Source organism: Neodiprion fabricii, chromosome 1, assembly GCF_021155785.1.
Source record: "Neodiprion fabricii isolate iyNeoFabr1 chromosome 1, iyNeoFabr1.1, whole genome shotgun sequence".
NCBI lineage: Eukaryota > Metazoa > Arthropoda > Insecta > Hymenoptera > Diprionidae > Neodiprion > Neodiprion fabricii.
Genome location: NC_060239.1, coordinates 29,363,327 through 29,387,310, shown reverse-complemented (window position 1 = coordinate 29,387,310; position 23,984 = coordinate 29,363,327). Strand labels below are relative to the sequence as shown.

Here is a 23,984-nt window from a genome sequence, read left to right as displayed (position 1 = left end):
ATTACTTTGCTTAAAACTTTTCCCTAACGTTTTTTTTTTATTTCTCGACGATATCGAACCATTTGAACGAAGAATTCATAGAAGGGCGGCAAATTCCGAGTAAAGAATGAATGTTTTCCCGGTAGCACGTTACGATCAATCGATAGTGCTACTTTGGGGCTCCTTAAATCCGAAGGGCACCCTACATTGCTCGCGAATCGCACCTGTCCTCTCTCCCGCGTCCCGTGACGTCACATATTCACCGTTTTCTTCCCTTCTATCGTTTTGTTTATTCTTTTCTTGCATCTTATCCCGTTTTTCGTTCGTCGCGTTGTTCGTTCGATTTTAATATCACGCGCTGCGTGTATCTACCTACGTTACGCACCTACGAGTTAAAAATTAGACTTACGATTAGCGCACGGTGTGCCTACGTATGACGTATACAGGTAGATAAGATACACACGAACATAGGAAACCACGACCACGTGTTCCGAGAAACAATGCAGTTCAATTTAAGTAGCTTGTCGAAATTTTTATTAAACTCTACCGCAATCTCATATCGTTTCCCGACATTGCTGTACATCTATACCGCGCATATTTAGCAGATGTGGCAAAAAGTTTTTATCCCTGCATTACACTCGCCGTGGATGATCCGTATCGTATCATTTCTACATTAATTAGCCACCTCCGAGGATCCTTCGAGGCCCTTCTCGCGTACAGCGAATAATTTTACTCTCCGGTTTCGTTATTTAGGTGCAGGTGTGCGTGTGTTTGTGTTTTGCGCCCGAGTCGCGGCGTTCTATCCAATACCTAGACCTGAAGGTACCTGGACAAGGTACACACTTTGACTTGTCGTACCGGAGCTCGTTACAGTATGCTAACCACCCTGTGTGTATAACGTACCTATTCCGATACCTATGTACCCGAGCCCCACTGCATATATGTACCTTCCGTTACGCTTTCACATCCTGCAGTGCAGTGCGGTACAGCAACGCTCCGTTCTATCGGGAATTGTAAATTCTGTCGAAAGTTTTCGATTTGCTCGGTTTCTGCTGTTACCAGACCCGGTTTCATTCGCATTCCGTTATACCTTGTATACCGTTTTTTTGAAAATTTTCAAACTCTGTAACGCAGAACCGATGAACTCGCGTTGAAGGAAAGGGGGTAAAAAGAGAGTAACGAAAAAAGCAGAGGAAATGAGAACGGATTGAAACCGTGTCATAATAATACGGCGTTTGTTTTTCAATATTGCAATATCGCTGGCTTTAGGTGGAAATGGTTTTTTCTTTCTTAACTACCGGCGATTTTTGTACAATGCTTTGTGTGTACCAGCTCACGCCAATCTTGATAACGCGCGATCAACTCCGTTCAGACGTATTTGCGCCAATGTACACGGTGCGTGGATACCTGTGTCCGGAATAGTTTGCGAAACAAGGACGGATCTCTGCGGCAGCAACTACTCACCCACTAATTTCAAAACCCTGGCGATCTAACGCCTCCGAGAACAACACGGAGTGAACCGTTTCCCTTGCCCGTATAGCCAAGGGAGACATATGTCATCGACACGCGAGTGCCTCTGGTCCGGTGGGTTTGTTCAAACGCACATGTCACTCGCACGCATCCAGCTATCATTATCATTATATCACTTCTCTACGTGTTAGGGAAGAGGTCTTTTTTTCTTTTTTTTTTTTCTTTCTCCTTTTCCCTGTTTTATACTTATTTTTTTTCCTCCCCGTGAAATACGAAATTCCCTCCTTTTTTTTTTGTAACAGATCAATACCGTGATTCGATGAGATTAGAAGAGTTTTTTTTTTTTGTTTCTTTCGACAGTAATTTACTCGGTACGTTTGTAGTTGATTAATCGAATAAACGGTGAAATTTGTAACAACTGTAACGATGAGAACAATAATAATAGTAATAATAATGTAAATAACGACGATAGTTGTCGCAAGGGTTAGCCGGGTTGAATTGCCCGCATAGAGAGTTTTGGCGCCTTTGTGCTCGCGACATTCTCATCAGCGCGACGGAAACCAGCTTTCGAAATATCTGACTTGGAAGGTCTTCTCGCTCGTCGACGTCGGGTTTATACCGCTTATAAGGCTTGGCCAAATATTTTATTCCATTAATAGAGTAGTGGAAGTGAACCTCTGCCTGCTGCAGCAGCAGCCCGTTCAGATCCACCCTTCAGCTTCGGAGTCAGGGATTTGGTCGTTACTTCGTCTACGTGTTTGCGCGTTTGCGCGTTTGTGTGTTTGTTTGGGTATACAAACTTGCTGTGTCGGAGCTAGGTGGCGTAAAAATTTTCCCTCAAGATTGACGCTTTGCTCCATTCTTCTCTCTTCCTCTTCCATTCTCCGTCTCTTCGGGACAGTCGTAAAAGTAAATAAATGAGAAGCCTGCACACGCTAAACTCTACCTCCTTTTATTGGACGGGCTTGAAAAGCAGCACGTGGCAGAAGCAGTTTGTGACGTTCTTGAAAGAGAAGGAGGATTTTCTAAAAATAAGACTCGTTCCTTTTATCGTTATCGATAAAACGGTGTAATCTTTAAGGGTGAAATAGAGAATGCAACTTGCTATCGACTTCGAGGTGTTTCATGGTTTCAAATACATGTATAAACACGCCTGCCGTTGTGCAATTTGGGATACATTTCACCGATCGACGTCTTCGTTGTGCCGATGATCCACGATTAACAATTGTAGAAAGCGAAGAGCCAACCTATTGCGAACAACGAGATAAACGTCGATCGGAAAAATTTGCTCTTTATCCCGTGTTGAATTGAACGTATTAAGAATTTCTTCTCTTTCGCATTGGGTTAAGAAAATCTCTGCTGAATTCCCATCACAAATCCTGTCGTTTCACCTTTTACGCTTTTTCCTCCATCCAGTTTCGTTTCCATCTTACAATAATTTCTCCTCGTTGAACTTTCGCAACTTTATGAAACATTGAATTTTCAACTTGTCGTTTTTATACGATCGTTAGCTACGATCGAGGGGAGTTGTTTGATATTGGCGTTCTGATAACGATTCAACGGTTCATCGAATCACGAAATATTAATCCTGGCCCTGTTATATGAACATGGAGAAGTATAAGTAACGGTCGATTATGTAGTTTCGAATTGAGACTCCGTTTAACCTACCGAAGAGCCAATGCTCATGAAATTACAGACTTACCAAATGGCGTAGTACGTTCTTTGATCCATACAAGTTTAAAGCGTAAACGCATGTGTAGTTCGAAGTTGCTTCGCCTCACTTTTGTTCGGACGAAAGAAAAATCGTTCCGCCGGATGCGATATCGCATGATTCAAGTACAGTTTCGCCGATGATGATCGTGCCTGCGTTCCAAGATTGCGAAACAGTCTTTACGTGTTGGATCTGTAGATAAACGCGGAGGCTGAACTCGTATTTCATTCTTCATCCGGAAACCCAACAGCACGGAAGGAGAGGGCCTCCATCTCTCCTCTCTCTCTCTCTCTCTCTCTCATCGCCGAACATTAACGATGTTGTTCTTGTAAATCTCAATTCTCAACTTCTCCTCCCCCCTCTTCTCTCGCCCAGCCATAAGCACCGCCTAGCTTCGTGACTCGGCGCAGAGTTTGCCTATCCGCTTTTCGACCGTGTCTGCAGGGTAAACGAAACTTCATCCCCATCCTCATCCCCCACCCTGTCGCACCATCCTCCCGGACGAAGATATAATTAAACAAAGTTGGACCGGTAACCCCGAGGACGCGTTAAATTTCCTACTACAACGCCATATCGCGGTCAGGTCGGCGAGGGATATCCTCTTCTTGCTCGTCCTTCCTCCTACCTCTGCACGTCATGCACACCGTGCAACCACGTCGCGAAGTCCGCCTTCTACACGCGTCATTATACATTCGTCGCAGCATGTAGCAAGCATGTGTTACATACAGATGTTGAGTATCTCTCATATCTATGACGTTACATATCCTCGTTAGGAGAGACTTTTACCGCGTTTAATCGTACGGAAATGTCGTTACACGTGGATTTGTGTGCGTTAACCGCATCATACGGTTCAAATCCGACGTTTGCCGCATTGATAACAACCGCGAGTTATCTCTACCACGGTTTATCACGGTTACCTGGGCAATTCTTTGCCGTCGACTCGATTAGAGAAAGCAAACATCCCCCCCCATTTTGGAATTCTCGAATTCTTTGTGCACGCTGATTCGTCGATACTCTCTCGTTTACATTCAATCTGTCTTTTTTTTATTTTTATTTTCATTTCTTCTCATTTTAACAATTCGTTTGTATCAATAACCGCAGGCTATCTCGCATCGACTGTTTGCATAGTGTAACATTTGTTAATAAAGAAAATGTTACGTGTCTGCGGCACTTATAGCTTTGCATATTCGCACACGTATGTCTTAGAGTTCACGTCGTTGGTTGCACGCGTTTTTAAGTGTTTCCAGTTCTAAATGGCCTCGTTAAATTTTTCCACCTGGACGCTGGCACGGTATGCGTCGAGTATTTTCTTCCCTTTATCACTGTGCACTACGTATATATTATACATAAATTGCGTCCTCGAGACTCTCAGGTCGCGGGAAAAGTCGAAAAGTTTCTTTTTCTTTTCTTTTTTTTTTTTTCGGTGTTCTTTATCTCATCGCACGGTAGTCTCGTTTCTTCTTCCCATTAAACTGTTATACGATCATGCTTGTACAATATACCGTAATTAATATCATTTACTGCACGATCTAATGTTGATCTCAGTGTAATGGTTTGCAGACTGCTGAATTATGTAGGCGGATTTTTTTTTTGTCCCTTTATATCCCATAGGCAACGAAATGTCTGGCTCGATGGATTTCAATTATATCATGATTTGAACGGGTAAATGATGAGACAGGGGTCGAACTTCGTCTTGTTAATCATTGCAAATTTAATCGAACTCGATGTCTGTATGTATTTAAACCGAGTTTTATCAGAGATTCCTTAATTTGAATTTCCTCGATTTCTTTAACTTTGGTAACAGCTTCCCTTGGTCAAATTACGGAGCAAGTTTATCGGGCAGTGATGGGAAACTTGAAAGTTTCAAGTTTTTTGTGCCTGCCTTCGTCCCTGGAAATTACATAACGCGGTGTTACATCGTTTCGGTTCGTGGTCTGCCTACGTAATTATTAGCATTTCACGATTCCTATCCTTACGTCATTTTCTTCTTCTTCTCCATCGTAACGCGACTCGGGACTCTCCTCGGTTACGTCACACGCGCGTTGTCTCGGAGGTCGATTAATAATTTCCTGGGAAATTAACCCCCGGGCATTCACCCTCGTATCAACGTATACGTATGCTTTATGCAATTTATAACGCAAGTCGGCTGTCGTGAAAGTTCCATTCTAAATTGCCGTAAAGCTGCGGAAAATTCAATTGTCAGGGGTGGTGTTGAAAAGAACACTACATGTAACAATGACGCGTCAGTTGTTTGTAGGGTACAATTTTTCATACAATTATTAAACAACCGACAGGTGATATAGAAAATTTTCGCATTCCTGCCGATACCCAAAAATCACTTTTAAATAACTCTTGAATGAGTAGATTTGTCATCAAATGAGAGCTTTTTTTTATAGAGAGTTCAATTCTCTCCAAAAATACGTTCTGGTCTTATCAGTACACTGATGTGTTAACGAGTTATAAAATTCCAAAGTTTAAAAAAAAAAAAATTATCCGTGTTATTTGGACGGAAAGTAGAAAATCGCGATGATGCACCTCTAAATATTAATATTAAGTGTTCAAACTTGAACAGCGTTCTTTTTTCGTTATTTGGAACAATATTTTCGACTTGAATTTTGAAAAAAAAAATGGTCAATCTTTATTAATACAGTATATCGTATACATTATACCGTTGAATAAAGCGATAAAAAAATGTTTATTTCGACTTTTAAAATTCAATATTTATCGCCGCACTGACTACACGTATACATTGTACAAGTATATTTTCTTTTTTCTACGAGGCGATCACGGAGAGAAGTACAATAATGGCGGATATCGAACAGTGCCTGCAACTTTTTCCCGCGTTTCTTGCTCGTCCCGGGAATTTTTAATCCTTGAACAACCGTATGAATTGTTGCATCGTTGCGGTGCAGCCAATTTTTCCGACGGGGTATAATTATTTATCAGCGGTGAAAGGGTGACTTTTTCCTTTACGATATACCCACGTAAACGCTCGACGCATGCCGCGAGTTATAATCAAAAAACTCCCTCGTCCGCTCGTCGGCAGCCGCCTGCGACATGTGTCCGCGGGTATCCTATACCTATACCCTATTCCCTATACCCGGTTACACGGCGTGTCGAGGCTTATCGAAGGGTTCTCTCGCGGCCGGCAGTCAACCTGCACAGGTGTTGCCAGGTACGTCAGGTAAGCGACCAACGGGTCTCTCGTTCTTTCTCGCTTTTTAGCAGCTGCCGCGCCAGGTGGAACCGCGTTGTTGTTACCCTCGTTCCTACGTTTTCACCACGGACACAGGTTCCGCCGCTTCGAAGGACTCGATTTTTCTTTAACGCAATAAAATAACCCGAGATTTAAGTGTATTAAATGTAAAAATCATCTTTTTTTTTTTTTATTTTATTTATTTATTTGTTTTTTTTTTATTTTATTCGAATTTTCACGCGGTATAATCTAATCGGTTTGTAATTAGTTGGAGTGAATTCGGAGACTCGCGACAACTTGAGTGTAATAAAATTTCATGTTCTTTGTCAATGGAAATGGAAAAAAAAGAAGAAGAAGAAAGAAAGAAAGGAAAGGAAACTTTTTACGATTTACATCAATTTCTTTACCAACATTGAAATATTCGCTATACACTTTTGTGTCAAAAGCTACTTCTTTCTTAATATTTTTTTACTCTTGAAATTTTTAATTTTGGGAACAAATATAATGGTTAAAAAAAAATATCTTACAATTAGTTTATCGGGCGAATAGTTTTTTTCACGCTCAAAACCATTCGATCATTGTCAAACGGATCTGAGATTATTATATTCTACCGTTTTGTTGAAGTTAACACGTCTGTAATCATGATTGATTGTAAAATTTTTTACACTTGTAATAAGTGTAAGAAGAATTTTTCACACAATACAACACATATACTGTAGAATATTTCTGGTAACTTTTATGAAACGAAAATTTGATTTTTTAAAAATTTACCGATCCCCGTGTTAAGATAAAATAATTTATTACACCCTGAGGCGGAAAAAATACACGCGATGAAAAAAGTATGAGCCTTAGATATATATATATATATATAACTGGGAAGCTCCGATAAGCCGTGGATTAAAAATATACCGTTCCACGTTTCGTTTGAGGAGTAAAATTTTAAACGAGTGTTACTTTTTTTTTTTTTTTTCCTTCCTCTTCTTTCCCTCTCCTTCTCCCCTCAGTGGTGGCGTCTGGCGGTGATGTTTGCATACGCCGGAACGACGTGTTCGTGTACAGAGGCTCGGTCCGGATTCGACGCAATGCACGCGTGTATGTTGCGTGCACACGCAACTCGAGAGAAAGAGAGAGAGAGAGAGAGAGAGAGAAAAAGAGGAAGAGAGGAAGAGAGGAAGTGTGCGTCTGTTGCAGGCCACCGCATCGAGGAGAACAGATGCTCGGTTCGGACCGGCGGCAATTAGAACGAATCACGCAGTTCTAACCGCGACCTAACCTCGGGGCGCAGGACTCAGTTTAGCCCCTCCGGTTCCTCAGTTATTCCTCGACACTCGGAGGGTGAACGTCGCCCTTACGTAAGTCGAGATGCGCCGGATCCGCGTCTCCGAGATCGCTTCTGTATTCTGCTATTTTCCTTTCGTCGTTTTCGTCGCTACGAGGAAGTTTTTCCTCTGGTCGATTCTATTTCCTCGACAATTTTTTATTTTTTTTTATTTTTTTATTTTCTCGTTTCACCCTCGCATCAATTCGCGACGGAATCCGACGTCGAGACGGTTTGAGGACGTCTTCGGTTATCGGTAGTATATATAAGTTGGCGACCGAGGGTGAGTTTAATCATCGTTCATTACACGTATGTAAGTATGCAGTGGCGTAAGTATAACAATCGAGTTGTTTACACATTCAACGAGAAAGTTTCTTCGCTCGGCATGCGCTTTTTCTTCTTTTTCTTATTCTTCTTCTTCTTCTTCTTCTTCTTTGTGCGAGGAGAGAAAAATTTCCACCCCTACCATCCTCCGGGTCAGATTGGTCGTATAAATATACAAGTTTCGAGATCAATTTCAAACTTTTGTATAGAGTACCGTCGAATATCGAATATATTTGTACACGTATATAAAAAAGGATCGGTAAACACTGTTCGATCGGTCTTCTCGGTTCTTGATAGACTTTTGTACGCCAACTTTTGTAATTCCGAAAGTTCCAAGCACGGTACCTCGGATTATAGAAAACTAGAACGAACACGGAGCCTGGGGGTTATAGATCGGTGAATGGATTGTAATAGGAAACGATACAATCGGAGGTACTTTTTTTTTTTGCTTTATCTTATAAGTCAGTTTATGCCATTCGCGATTTTTCCCTCAGTCCAGCGCCTGCCGTGTAATGCTGACATAATTGAATTACATCATCTACATGTGATGTGCGTACATTGATGATTTCGCCGATTCTTTACCCTTTGAAATCGTAAAGTCGTACCTGAACCAGCACGCTGCTGCTTCTCGCGATATTTTTCGGTTTTCTTTGAAACGTTCTCTATTGAATTTTTTTCCAAATTCCCGGACAACTTACGGCGGTGTTGATTCGTCGAGTTGTTCGTAACTTCATTCTTCGACACATTTTTCTAAAGTGTCTTAATGTGTAATTCGATATTTCGCAGACCGGTTATATGATAGAAAAAAAGCGAGTCATTTGACAACCGTACAGGTAGGCACAAATGGTTATTCGATGTGATCGATCGATTGATTTATATACTTCGTTGCTCACAAAATTAGTCGAATCAATTCGAGACGAGGCTATGTAATACAAACAAAGACGAATATAGAGAGGATCGAGGGAGTTGGGATAAATAGACAAGAAGTAGGTATATAGGCACGTACAAACGATCAAATATTTACAAATCCGAGATAGCATCACTCGAAATTGGTGGTGGTGGTGGTGGTGGTCAAGTCTCGAAGGTTGTTTCACTGGGTGCAGCGGTACAGACCAAACGACCAGGAACTTTGAAACGCCAGGGAGGCGGCGACCTGTAAATAAATAATCAAACCGTGCCTCGTTTCGTCGTAAAGTCAGCCACCGCACGCCGAAGTTTCCTTCCCGCACCTTTCCGAAGTAAGACTAGATGCTGTTTTTACCTTTGCCCTTAATCTTCGTTTTTTCCCCGTTGAATCGTATTGTTTATTTCGCGCAATCCCCGGAAAATCATTTCGGAGGAAAAGTTGAGCGTAATCTAAGCCGGGCTCAATTTGACGCTCCTCCCCTCTTCTCTTTTCCTCTCACATTTTTATTTTCCTCGACTCAGTCGCCCCAATCGCGTCCCCTTTTCCTCTCCTCTTTCTCCCTCTTTTCTTCCAACTCTCATCCTTGGACATTCCTCCACCTTTTCTCGAAATTCTTTCTCATCTTTCGTCCCGGCACGAGGTTCGGGTTATTCATGGTGTACGTCTCAATCTTCTTCGCAATCTTGCCTAAACAACTCTGCTGGATACACTCGAAGTGTTTTCGGTGTTACCCGCCGATCATCCGCTTGATCCTCGGCAGCTCTCGTAACGATCGATATTATCGGTAAACCAAGCGGGCGATTCGATGATCTATAACGAGCGCAAATCAGTTTGGAATTTTGTAGCATATTGTCAATGTTTGAAATTTATTTCTCGTTGTCTGGTTAAAATATATATATATATATATATATATATGTATATAAATCGAGTGAAGTGCGATCGTATTATGCGAATGGAAAATTTCGAATCCCGGGCAAAATCTATTTTCGCACAGCATAGATTCGTTATTTTTGGCTTATCGATTGAGGTACGCCGCGAGGGGTTCGTCGAGTCAATTCCGAGTAATTTTAATTAGGCAAGATGAGATGTGATCGGTTCGCGTTTAGTGTTACCGAATGTCGTGGGAACAGTGTTTAGTCGAACGAATCCTACTTGTATTTAATACTAAATACCTGCTACGATTTCGAGGAAAAAGAGACGCGGGAGCACATGGAATGAAGCATCCGTAGGAGATCAGATATCTATGTATCGTATAAACAATTTGAATTTACCAAAGTCAAAAGGCGTTCGGATACACGTAGCAGGTTTATAATTTGATCAGTATTTCCGTGCTTGTAATTGTACCGAGTTTCCTGCCCACGTATCATTTCAATGTAATCACGTGATATTGAATTCTCGACATCTCGTTGTCGCTCGACTCGTGTTTCGGCTGCTAGGCGGCCAAGAAAACCCCTCAAGTGTTACGAAATCGGAAACTGGGCCAAAGGCTGTTTCCGGTATGGTCTCGTTTTCGAAAATTACTCTCCTTCTCCTTTTCTCCTCTCTCGAAAACGGAAATCGGAATTACAAACGCGTTTATTCGACGATTAATCAGAACCCCGAGCTGCCGCTGACGAACGAATGGATTGAAAAGTTTTTACCTCACCCCGGATTTCGGCGCGGGTAAAACAATAAAACGGAGAAAATACTACGCGAGATGGGGAAAAGGAGAACGGAACAGAAGACGGGGGAGATGCGTATTTGCTAGCCGTTACCTTTGTCTCGCGCTCTCATCTTCCGGTGTATTTCTCCCCACGCGCGAAAGTATCCCATTTCCTGTCTGATATTACACAGTGGTTCCCTCCACTTCCTGCTCCTTCTTTACCTGTGTCGATTCTTTTTTCTTCTCCCTCCTTTTTTTTTTCTCCTTTTCTCGCGATATCTCAATTTTTTCTTCCATATCTCTTGTATACCGTACGTATATTTTTGTTCCTATATCTACCTACATGTATGACACACACACACACACACATGAGCGCGCGCATATTTATTTCGCTTGTCATAAAAGAAATGAAAAGATGAAGACCGCGAGATATTTGCCATCTAATACATGCGCGCGTACATAGCGTCTGTGTAAAATCTCTACTTTGATTTCATATTTCCATTCGCATTCTCTTCTTCGTTTTTCATCGATCTTATTCTTATCGCGCATATCTCTAATTTGTTTGACGCATTTTTGATCTTTTTCGAGTAACAGGAAGTTAGATATACTATATTTACGATATTTTATACATCGGACAACCAGTTCATTAGCCGTAATGAGAACAAAAATCGTCCCGTTTATAATCACGAGGTTATTATCGATTCGCTATTGAAAATAATAAAAGTAACGCAGAAGATTGCACATCTTATTCGTTTCAATTAATTCGTTGACAAATACTTTTCACATACAAAAATGTTTTCAATCTGATTGCAAGTTGAGAATGTTTTTGGTGCAGGAGACTAAGAATAAAATCATTAACGACAGAGAGGGAGAGTGAGGGGGAGAAAGAACCAGAACAAGAGCAAGAGCGAACGAACGAACGAACGAACGAAGAAACGAACGAATGATAAAAGAGCAACCTTCTGTTGCAGTCACTTGGGAACTTCTTGGAAGTCGCGATATAATATCGCTAAAAGCTTTTTAATAAACAGTGTTGTATTCTTTTTTCATCTCTTCGGGGCTTCCTTCCTTTTTTTTTTTTTTTTCGTTTATTTTCCCCTCAACTCCTACGAACACGATATAAGCTCTATGTCCGATCCGTAGACTGGGTGAGCTTTCGGTTCGGTGCAAGCGGCAGAAACTACCACCACGAAAATCCCCTGAATACGTAACGCGTGGCGCACGGCTTCGGTTACTCAATTGTTTCCCAGGGGGAATCCCCGCACACACTTTCATGTCGCGTTGTGTACAGATAACGGGAAAAAGATGTACGGATAAAGCAGCCAAGAGGGAGACAGAGAAAACTGAGATAGTCACGTTCGATGTACTTTGAAACCCGCTAGTTTCACACCCTGCCATTACGCCACGCATGCAACGTTAGAAGTCTATAATACGCGACTATGTACCGAAATAATGCACGTATCGTGACTGATTTGTCGATTATATTTTACCACTTTGTGTTTTTCCCTTCATTTCCGGAATGTTTTTTTTTTTATGCGTAGAGCAGCGTCGTACAGTCTTTTCTAATCTTGCATTCGCTGGCGGGAGAATTTTTCTTTTTGTCCGTGTATTTTTTTTTTCTTTTTTTGTTTCTTCTTGTTCTTGTTTGATTTTTAGAAAAAAATTCTCGTTTGCCTTGAAACGTTACTTTTTCACATGATACATTTTTATCAGAGCTTTTGTCGGGAAGGAAACGTTGGACGATTGAACTCTTTGAGAAAATCTGCTCCTTTCAACGATCCGACGAATCGAATGTGACTTCTTCTTCCAGGATTCTCGTATTTGTACCTCTCACGTACGATAAACGTTGAAAATTGTGTTTTTCGCCGAATCGCAGGACTAACTCAAATCGTAAGTTTAACGACAGACGAATTGCAACTATAATTTATCCGTGCACAATTATCCAAGTATTTCTACCTCCAATTGTTGCACCTATTTCGAGTCATGTCACATAATTAGGTTAGCAAAACCGGATACGCTGACTAAGCCGCCTCGTTGTTTCTCACACCACTTTTTGAGGTCTATTGAAAATTGTGCGTGCGTGCAGGGTGCGGTCTAGCGGCCATTCGAAACGTTCATTTAGCCGTGAATTCGGTGCGGTTTCGTCCGCGTATCCTGCAGCCTTCTCTCTCCCTCCCTCTCCCTCTCCCTCTCTCTCTCTCTCCTACCCCTCGCCGTCTCTCTCGACAACACCAGCTGCTGTTCTTCGCACACTCGTTATCACCCTTGCACCATTACGCGAGGCGTACGTACGTATACCTACCTCGAATTCCCAGCCGCGCAGTAAACCGTGGTGCGGTCCTCGTCCCCGAGTCTAGGTCCTACCTACTACCTACCACCTACCACCTACTACCTACCTGCGGCGCAATTTCGACCCCCCGCAGCGAGTACCAACCTACTCTTGCGGCGTATACACGGAGCGAGGCTTAGACGCCCGCTACGAACGTGTCGTAACACAAAGGGCCGAGTGTCATCACTCCTGGTTCACCATCCTTTACCGGTGTGAAGCTCTCAAAAAATAAAAAATAAAATAAAAACAAAAAACTTGCCACTGTTGTACGAGGCGACGAGGACGACGTTGACGACCCGCGACAAATTAACGGGTACTCGTCGTTTCACGGAAACTCCGGCATTAGCATGTACACTCAACAATTGTTACCAGACACTACGATGATTGTATGACGACGAAATTTCATATCGTATCTGAAAACTGCCCGACCATATTGCGTGGGATGGAAATATACGGCACGGGAAGAACGAGCTCGTGTCGCGCTGACGGGAAAAAGAAGAAGAGAAGGGACGTTTTTACGTGCGGTATCGCGTTGGATCGGATTCCGGGGGTATTTGGAACATCGACGATTATTTATCGAGTATTGTCAGGGTTCGTGTCACATTACATATATTTGTATAATTTATTATCGACAGGCTGAAATTGTCGGAAAACATAATTGTTTGGGTGTAAGTTGGAACTGTTGGGCAGAAATCTTTTTACAATATCTCATCGTTCGCCTACCGTTTTGCACATTTTATCCTCGCAGTGCCGAGAGGGATGAAAACTATGAAACGTATAACTTTTAGACGCGGTCTGGTATTACCGACGGTGAAATTCGTATCACAATGCTCTACCGGCGAGATTGCTGCGAATCTTCAACGAAGCGCAGCGGCGACGAGTTTTAGTGTTTTCTGTTTATATGTCAGCATTCGTGAAATATATGTATGTAATAAATGGAACCCGGTGAGAAAGAAATTCGCGAGTGAGAATACCGGGCAGATACCGTTTTACATGTATATCTCCTCAAATATGTAGAAGAACGATTTTCCCCTCGAATTGGTACACAATGCCGGGAGGTATGGCGTTCCGATATTGAGTAAAATTTGACGCAACACTTGGAAATGTCGAGCTTGATACGTATTTCACTTTACCCCATTTCCCTCCTTTCGCACAAACCGGGTTCTCCGCGGAAGGCAGAGTTTGCCGGCTGCGACAACGGCAAATTTCACGTAGGTACCTCGCAAAGTGTTTCCGGCGGTAACCGCTTTTCAAATTTAACTTTGAGGATATCGGAAACTTGAAAACTTTTCACCTGTTTCCCGTTTCGATGTATCTGATTCGTTTTTTTTTTGCACATTCGTCAGGAAATATTTTTCGAACTATCGTACGATAGGCGGAGTCGTAGGATATTTTTGAAAAAATTATAATCGTCGGTGAATCGATGACGTAGAAAGAGAAGAGAAAACTAATCGAACGATATGCAGGAGTTACGAATCCACCGCGACATGTCTTAGAATTCGAGACAGCAAACCACCCCAATGAACATTCGTATCTATTTATACCCCACTGTACAGAACCTAAATACAGATTTACGATTCACAAATCGTTGCCAGACAATACGGCAGCTTTCCCTCAATTTCACCCCCCACAGTTATTCTCGCATCGTTAAATCTCCAGTTCGTCCCCTTCTATCTCCGGCAATCAGCCAATCAGTTCGATTTATTGACACGTGCAATTCTTTCAGTTATTACGGTCATCGGACCGTTAATTTAGAAAAAAAAATATTGTTGTTTTTTTCTTTTCTTCCTTCGATCATTGTTATCAATATTATTACTCTTATATCATCTTCATTCGTAAGGGTAGTAAACTTGTCAGATGAGAACAGAATGATCAGTAGTGACAAGGAAAATTTCTCGTACAAAAATAATCACGATCTGGTCTTTAACTTGAACTAATCGTGTGCAGTGTTGACTCGTTTAAATTTTGATATTAATTTTTGGTGTCATGCGTAATATTTAGTTCGTAAATATTTTCTCATACGTCTTTTATATCAACAATAGTACACGTTATATTTATTTGTAAGCCATGCCATGATATGTGAAATCTTGTTTTTAACAGTAATTGCTTAACTCTGATGTTGGATAAGCTACGCGGTGCGAACGAGATAACAAAGAATAGGAATGATTAAAAATAAAATCGAAACGTTTCATAAAGTGTACGATAATAATTGTATAAAAATAATCTCGAAGGGTGGGTGTGTCGATGTAATTATAATCGATGATTGACGAATTCAAATTTCACCCACTGACAAAACACGCGTTCCACTTTGTCCGCTTGGCTTTGACAGCTTTCTGAAACGTTTCACTGGGTACGTTCGACGGTTTAAATAAATCGAAAGGAATCATTGAGCAGAACTTGAGAACAATCCTAAGTTATACGCGATTAAGAGAACAACGACGGCCACTGCGATCAATCCGTAGGGTAAACCGGAGCCTTCTTCTGCCGATTTTTGGGACTGTCCCGACTTCGATGCAATCCACTCGACTTTCTTCGGTTTGATATTCAACCTTTCGGCCTCGACGATTTCCCCGATTTCGTATTTCACCATCAATTCCTTGGCGTCCTCGGAGTGACCGACGTCGTCGAAGGCCTCGCTTCCGTCCTTGTTTCGTTGTTCCGACAGAACTTCCTCACCGCCAGGATGTTCGTTAAGGAATGGTCCTACGTCGTAAACCTTGTCGTGAAGGATGAACAGGTTCGTACCCTGTTCTTTCGACTCCTCGACTTGCTTTCGCGTGAACAGCTTCTTTCCGCTGGCCATGTTCCTCGGGTTTAGGGCCCCTTGTGATTTTCTTGCTGAAAATGACAAACCGATTTCTTAACTCAATTTTGTGTTTCGCTTGTTCCACGCCGGGTAATTTTGACGAACGCGTTACGGTTGCGCGATTTATTCTCGTTATTTGTACTCATTTTTACCTCTCTTGATGCTTTGTAACCATTCTAATCTACGTTTACCAGTTATCCAATTAAACGTTACAACGTGCGACAAAGCCTGACTCACTTTTTGAAAACGGAGAAGATGTTTCCAACCGCTTAACCCGAAGAAAGCGATTTTCCCAAGTCTTTTTTATACTCCCTATATCGGGAAGTTGAGTATAGAGTGCGAAAAATACAGAGTGAAAGAGATCTTTAGATAGCCTTAGGGTTTACCAGGAAAGTATATATATATACATACAGTTGTATAAAATACTCGAAAAATTACACGACCAACGGTTCAGTTTCGTGTTGCGTAATTTTGATTTTATGCTTTACTTTGTATCAAGCGTTCCGTACGAATCGAGTCTTTCAAATCGCAGTCCGACTGTAATATACATCTAAATGATACAGCACTGGAATGTCTAAGCGTTATCATGTGATCGTTGCGATATTTGAAACTTTACTCGATAAACGCGTACCGCCAGCATTCACCTTTTAAACGCTGCGTACAGTTTATCCTCAACCAGTGCTTAAAAAAAAAAGAAAAATGCTTGTTTCCCGACGTGTCCAAGTAATTAAGAAGTTTGGAAGCAATCGCGCACCAACTATCGGTAAAGACGCGGTTACTGTTCGAATTAATCTCAGATAGAGAAATGACAAATCTTAAAGTCTCGCGATACAGAGCTCGCTCAAACTACCGGATATTATGACTCTCCGGGTTCGCCTAAAGCGGACTTGCTAACTCCACTTGAGATATTTATCTTCTCGTCATCATGACTAAGCTGGTTGTACATCGGCAACAAGGCCGTCCGTTCTTAGCTGGTGGAATGGCGTCGCACGTCAGATTAGTGGCAAAGTGCGTGTTTCATAGGTCTCGACGTTAATATCGCATGCTTTGCTACTTCCACGGTAACAGCTTATCCCGCAGAATTATTGCTTTGAACATAGTACAATACACAGTAGAAATAACCACGAGTACGACTTGTTCCTAGACCGATCGTTGTTGCTAAATTTTGTTTATAAAATATATTTACGTCATTCGAATACGCGTGAAGAGTAAGTGCTTTTGTATCAGTTATATAACAATAATAATACAGTGCGCTAGGCAACTGCGCAATATTTTTTCTGTTATATCACTGCGGTAAGTATCTTATCTCAGTAATCGCCGATGTCTTCACTCTCGGCCCAACTTTGAGAAGAATGTTACCGAATCTTTCCAAACGCAGGCGTCCTAAATTCACGCTTTGGAGGCTACTGTGCGTAGTTGAGACGCGGACATTTATTAACTGCATACGGCTTTGGGTAAAGAAAAAGAAGAGAAATAAATCAAAATGATAAATATTCGAGGACACGTGGCGTACGAAATTCTTGGAAGTTGTATAATGATGGTAGGAATGTCTTCAAGTATCGATCAATCAACGTTCGTTAACGGTTCTCATTCCTCGTGCAGTGTACGAACCAACAATCTTAATATCTCTTAATGATACGTCTAAAAAATCTTTCTGACATAAAAAAAAAAAAAAAAAAAAAAAAAAAAAAAACAAATGGCAGTTCTGTACGTTACACCAGAAAAAAAACAACGATTATGAAGAAAAAAAGACAAGGTCACGAAGAAAACACTGCAATACTACGAGATATATTATCGTATACATGTCTCATCTCTTTTTGCTCCTGCATGACCATCAAACAAACATACCACGCTTAAACGTTTCACGTATCGTGCGAATTGTCCTGCAATTCACGTCGATGCAACAACACGGATGAACGATAGGAAGGTAGAAATTACGTGGCCTCAGGCTGTCCATGTCCAGTTGATCGCACGGATCGTGACGGGCGTATATATATATATATATACGCATGTCGCAACAATCATCAAGTTCAACTTACCAACCGTTACTCGGTCAATCAAAATGGATTCCTTAAACGTGACTCGTACGGGAACCGCAGCACCGAATGAACAGTGAGACGATTTACGAACTATAATTCGTACATGCAGCGAGTGTAATTATAACGGGTGAGAAATAACGTGGAAGTTTGAACAAACCGGCGGTAAGGACGCACTGGGAAAGACTGCTTCTCGCGAGATAAAAATTTCAAATGTTATCCCCAGCCGACATCTCGGCTTCTCTCTCCCACTACCAATTGCCTCGATTTCCCCTCCAATGGGCGGCACACCACGCGTCTGTATATTATTGATATGTTTATGTATGGGTGGGCGGACTGGTCGTGTGGAGAAGCTTCTCCTTGGACGGTGACGAGGTATTCCTGGCAGAAGGGGAAAACTGAGCTTATCCAAGCTGCCTCGTAAGTCTCCTCCTCAATCATATCTCTTCGATGTATGCGTGTTACAAGAGGCACAGAAGTTTAGAAGATACGTTACTTGCGGACTCGTAATATGTGAACGTTAAGCATTACGCTGCACTTATTACGACGGTTACATAAAAAATTATGCCACCGGCGATTAGGCGTAAACGCAATGCGTTGCGGCGTTCGTTTCGGAAGCGTTGTGTTGAGAGAGAAAAAAAGTAATTTACCTGTCCTTGAAAATCCGGTCGATATGGAAAACTGGAAATTGTGATATGAATAATAATAAGTATAATAATATTTCAAGGCCAATCTCTTTTGATAAATGTAATGGCAAAGATCGGTGTTTATTCATTCTTTTCCTGTGGACTCTGTGGACTGTTTTTCGAAAATATCAATTTCGTATTACCTGCGTACGATTAGCGTTATTATTTTCTTTGCTTCAGAAGGTCTATAAAAACGCTGTTTTTTGGGAACTTTTTTTTGGACTAGAAAGAAATAACTCACCATAGCGAATTTTTTGATATAGTTTCAAGTATATTTTTAGAGTACAAAAATTCTATATTTTTAGCAAGTTCGAAAAAAAAACACGTTCTTAGAAATATAAAAATCACTTCCACGTGCTATAAAAATTGTTTAAACTAACTTTTTTAAAAATATATTCGGTTTAACTGGAAGAGAATTTAATTCTGAACATAAAAAACATTAATTCGTTTCAATCGATCGCATAGTTTTCTTGCAATCTTTCTCGCGAATTTTAAAAAAATCGTGAAAACGAAAACTCGAGAAATCGCGCTTGAAATTTTCGATAGGAAATATTATCAATTTTTGATTACTTACAATAATAATCGACTAATATCGACTTCCGTAATAAAATGGCGGTTGTGCGACATCAGCAACCTTCTTCTTATACATATTTAATATGAGTTTACTCGCGGTTTATTTTTCACTGTTTTTATATGCAGGCCTTCTCCGTGAAGGCAAATAAGTTTGATGTTGAATTTCGTTGAGTAACGTTATTTAATGAATCTTGTTTTTACAGAAACACCAGTGTTTCATATCAGTCGTTCGTCATAAAACGATACAAACCGAAGCACTATGTATTTTTATACGAACGTCGTTATCAAATTATTCAAATATACGAGGGACTATCTTCTTCGATTGAGTAAACCTCGAATAGGAACTGATTCTGAGTGCAGGTGTATAGAACAGAGGTAATTGCGTCTCAAGAATTTGATTTTTATTCGACATTTCGAATCTTCTTATTTACATGGGATTGTGAAATACGGTATTATACGAATAGCTCAATAACTCATATCACTTTGGTGTCAATATTTTTTTCGAGTTACCGTTTCACTCATTATTGTATATTATATATATGTCGGCGATGAGCTTCACAATTATCAAATTATCGTTATCGCCTACGGCAGTTGACGTCATATATAACGTGACGTGACAAACCTGGGTTTTTTTTTTCAGAAAAATCTTTGGGTAAGAAAAATTGCTACAAACTAGAATGACCAAAGCAATTTAAAAGTCACTTGCGAATCAAGTGTACAGGGTGTTCCAATTTACAAGACGCATTACGTTTTCAGCAGATCTAATTTTTCAATTGAAAAGTGTGTTCTACGAAAGTTGTACGATTCAGTGAAGAATTTTTTCCATGCGGTCCAGCATCATAACTGGTGATGCTGCGGAGGACGGACCGGTTTTTTTAAAAATTGAATCATACATTTTTGTTTCCACTCAAATAATCTTTGTTCAAAAATGTACAACCTTCTCAGGAATTTTTTTTTTTATAAAGTGAAGAGTTCGCGAGTTACAACAAAAAATCAAATTCTGCATGACACGGGGAGGTTAAGTTATGACGAATGGAATCACTAATGCGTGCAGAGCTATTACAAGGGCAATTATCTTGAATCAACCTCCTCGTGTCTCGTGTCATGATTCCATTTCGACAAACTGGTCGATACTCAACAGCGTCCAAAAGTCGTGACGCTGGATCGCGTGAAAAAAATTCTTCACACGTGTCACCCTCTGAATCATGCAACAACTTTTCTATGACACATTTTCCAATCGAACCATTAGGTGGGCCGAAAATGTAACGCGTCTTTCGAATTGCGACACCCTGTACAATTCGAGTACGTCTAAGTAGCTCGAGGTTCTCGCAGAACAAGATGAGATCTCAAAACACGTAGTAGAAGATAATCGCATAGACGAGGACAGCCAGACCTATAAATACTAGAATCCAGGGCGAAGACTCTTCTTTGTGCTCGACGTAGTCCCAAGGTTCGTCGTCGGTGACGTTAGCCTTGGCCGCGGTCACCGCGGCTTTTTCCGTAGATCCTCGCTCCGGCTTATCCGACTCGGAATCCCCGAGGTCGCCGATTTTATACATTTCACGAAGCTGCACCGCCTCCGGTGAATGACCAATCGCCTCGAAACATTCGGTCCCGTCTGCACCCGCAAGATTTCGCAGGACTTCCTCGCCCCCGGGGTGTTCCTTCAAAAAATTTGTCACGTCGTAGATGCCATTGTGAATAATGATCCACAGATCCTTCTCGTGATTGTGCTTGGCCACGTCTTCGGCGGTGTAATGAATCGGCATATCTTTTTCTTCTTCCTTTTCCTTTTCGATTTTGCTCCCGAGAAACACTTTTCAGCTCCTGTATTCGAGAAAACAAATCCAAATGATACACGGTGAGGAAAAATTACTCGAAGGTGCAATCGTCGTCAACAAAGTCAGATGAATTTATAAACAAGGGATCAGACAATTGATTTTCATATTAAACTCAATATTGATTTTAAACGAAGCTTGTTCACGTCAACCTACTTTCGGATTTAGACTAAGTAATTAAAAATTGAAGTCCACCCAGGCGAATAGTTGGTTTTAGTACAGTTGGCGTTAACACATTTTGCGTCAGTTGATGTTAAACTTTGGGTAAACGAGAATTCCGCGATAATATAGCTTCTACATTCGTTCAGCATACAAGGTACGAACAACGGAACGTCGTTTGGAGTATAGAGGGCGGATTCGTCGTAACGAGCAAATTTCGTATAATCGTCCTCCTTTGCAGAGGCGAAATGCCGGGTGATGGAAACTGTGAAATGTGCATAAATAAGATGAGCAGATTTATCGCGTTCGTCAAACTGACCTCAGGCAATATAATCCGGGAGGATATTCGAACGAAGGAAAGAAAGCACATAGAGAGAGGCTTGCATAACATCCTTACGTATTAATCCTGGAGATCCTTTCAACCCGCAGCGGTCGTTTGTTGAAAGAAGTTATCTTGCCCGGGTACTTTTATTGCGATCACGATCGACGCAGTGAGATGAAACACCAGTCACAGTTTCAAGTGAATTTAACCACTGTTAATATATTTTTTTTACACGGCAACTGCTCCTGATATTTCCTCGACTCGTCGTGCGGCTACGTCGTATGGTCGTATTGAAACTGGAACTGTAACAAGTCACGCAAGTCACAGTCGGTAGTATTATGTGGTAACTTGAGAATAAATTGAAGAAAAATTTTCATCCGATTTGCATAGAATAGAGACCTGCTTACGCACTCCGTCACGTGTCGCGTCTGGCCTTCGTTACGAATTTAAAATTGAACCTGCACATTCGGCTGATACGGTTTTAACATCAATCCGATGGTTTTTTGGTCCTCCTATTTTTGCGAGGAAAAACTAACTTGCAGGTCTGCATGATTCTAAAGAGAATGAAAAACTTGTTGAGTGTGAAAAATTACGGCGAATCATTCGTCCGTTTCTTATTTTACGTGGAACTATGTCGACCCTTCTCATTAGTAGATTCGTAGCACGCTTTCATTCATTGTCAGTGATTTGATTATAAACGCGTGATTGGACTGTTTTTCACACTTGAATCGGCCGGTAACTCGAGTGTATACTTGTGTTGTACAATATTATGCCAGGGAGTAAGAATTTTCCTTGAAACGATACGGTGCTAGATAGATACACAATTTTACATCGGTTTGTCTACGTTACTTCGTTTATCGTGTTTCACAGCGACATTGACGCGTACGTATACAGCGTAAGTGAAACGCATTCGGGGAAACATTGCGATACGTTCGACGAACGTAATTATGTAATTTGTAGGTACGGAAGACAGAGAATTGGAAGTGTTACATAACGTGGGTGTATACGGTGGGGAATATTCGAAGGTGAAAAGGGGTAGAGAGAAGCATCCGAAACGTGGGTATAGACGAGAATCTCCTAACGATTCGTTCCATTTAATCACGAAGATCAAAGCGGCGCCTAACTATTTAACTGAGAATTAGTTGTGTACGTTCTACTCTCGATAATTGTGCTTTCCTGCATGCATACCCTTGGAGCGTTTCGTCGTCGTTAGTCGGGTCGAATGTCCCCTTGATATCACGGCGACGAATTATATATCAAACGTATCGCGAGTAATTGTTACACAGTCGCGTACTCCGGTTGTACAATTTAACGAAAAATCGTTTTCAATTTAATCCCTATTAGTGTCGCAACATTGTCCGTAAAGTTTACAGGTTTGCGAAAGCTCGTGTGGCGGAAATGGTGCAGACGTCGTCAGCGGTTATTACGACGAGGGGAGAGGTGGAACAACAGCTTGAATTCGCCTTAAAATTGTAAAGAGAGCGCTTTACCGACGAGTTGGAAAACCTCCCGCGAACAGTCGAGTGACTGTCGAGGGAGTCGTTCGTGTTCCCTCCGACGGCGAACCCTGTTCGCCATGGGGGGGTGAAAACGGCTGGTTCGATCCCGAACTGAACCGTGTTCCACCTACTCAGCTCTCTGCTCAAACTTCAAAGCGAGATGGCAATTCGTCAGCAAATTCATCAGCGGTATTAAAGTGGTTCTCCTTCCCATTGACTTCCTAACGAAACCGGGGCTCGCTTAGCGTATATATCAACGACGGAGATTGGCTTTCGGTCACGAACCTACCGAAAAACTTGCCTCCTGAATCTCCTGTATTCGTATTATTAAAAAACATCGGGATCTACAAATATTTCGAACGTTCTACACGTCCGATATAACGATAGTTTTCGTATCATCGTTGAACGCTACAGACGAAATGTGGATTCTATTCTCTGATTTGCATTTTCCTGGTCAACAGCCCTGTATCAAAGTTGAGTAACGTCGAGCACGTAAACCGGCGATTCCTATACGCACTTGATATTTTTACCGGTGGGGTATTTCCTACCTCGTAGAAATACTGCGCGGGATTTTTTTTTTTTTTTTTTTTTACGAGCTAGCAAACGGTTTTCATTTCGTTTCTATGTATACGCCGCACGGCATTACGTATCTTTTCCGATAAGCTCGCGGCTTATCTCGTAAAAACACATATCGCCTCACAACGGCGGATAGAACTCTGACTGTGAACAGAGATGCAGTCAAATTTAGTAAAACGCTTAACGAGTCTTCTCGCTGGTGTACCTTGTACCTTGATTTCAGTGGGGATTATTCTTTTTGTTTCAGAAAACTGGCGCCAGGATTAAAATCTACTCCAACTGCTGTCCTCAAAGTACCGACAGACTCGTCAGCATTTGCGGCAAGCCCAGCACCTGCGTCGACAGCATCAGAGAGATCATTAGCCTCATCAAGACCGTGAGTTTTCACGCATTTTTTTCACCACTTTTGATCTTGTCTTACACGTCGGTCTGCATTGGATTGCTACAATTTTTGCTGCCGTCGTCGGTTTTGAAGTGCGGTGTAATTGTTTGTGCACAAGTCAGAAATCTTTTCTTCTCTTACTACTTGTACTTTATCAGGAATGCATGAAAATGGTGACAAAATATTGATACAACGAACACCGTGAGAAACGTGCGGCTAGAAATTATTATT

At 41.5% G+C, this 23,984-nt stretch overlaps 3 protein-coding genes across 10 annotated transcripts in view; 1 reads left to right on the top strand and 2 right to left on the bottom strand.

Annotated features, from left to right (window-relative positions):
- LOC124187987 (heterogeneous nuclear ribonucleoprotein K homolog) overlaps nucleotides 1-23,984 on the top strand; it is a 102,758-nt gene that overhangs the window by 70,795 nt on the left and 7,979 nt on the right. For all 7 annotated transcript variants that reach the window (XM_046580215.1, XM_046580213.1, XM_046580216.1 and 4 more), the window contains one exon: nucleotides 23,619-23,747. In XM_046580215.1, coding sequence (XP_046436171.1) covers nucleotides 23,619-23,747 — 129 coding nt within the window. The remainder of the gene's footprint in view (nucleotides 1-23,618; nucleotides 23,748-23,984) is intronic.
- On the bottom strand, nucleotides 14,886-17,920 carry LOC124187992 (cytochrome b5-like). Of its 2 annotated transcripts, none has more exons than XM_046580225.1 (2): nucleotides 17,722-17,920; nucleotides 14,886-15,714 (listed from the first exon to the last, which is right to left on the bottom strand). In XM_046580225.1, exon 2 carries the CDS (start codon nucleotides 15,677-15,679, stop codon nucleotides 15,260-15,262), a length of 420 nt encoding a protein of 139 aa, XP_046436181.1. In that variant the 5' UTR covers nucleotides 15,680-15,714; nucleotides 17,722-17,920; the 3' UTR covers nucleotides 14,886-15,259. The 2 variants fall into 2 exon arrangements, with proteins under 2 accessions (XP_046436181.1, XP_046436182.1); XM_046580226.1 differs by lacking the exon at nucleotides 17,722-17,920 and adding an exon at nucleotides 16,327-16,516.
- On the bottom strand, nucleotides 19,357-20,988 carry LOC124187991 (cytochrome b5-like). Its single transcript, XM_046580224.1, has 2 exons — nucleotides 20,972-20,988; nucleotides 19,357-20,804 (listed from the first exon to the last, which is right to left on the bottom strand). Exon 2 carries the CDS (start codon nucleotides 20,744-20,746, stop codon nucleotides 20,324-20,326), a length of 423 nt encoding a protein of 140 aa, XP_046436180.1. The 5' UTR covers nucleotides 20,747-20,804; nucleotides 20,972-20,988; the 3' UTR covers nucleotides 19,357-20,323.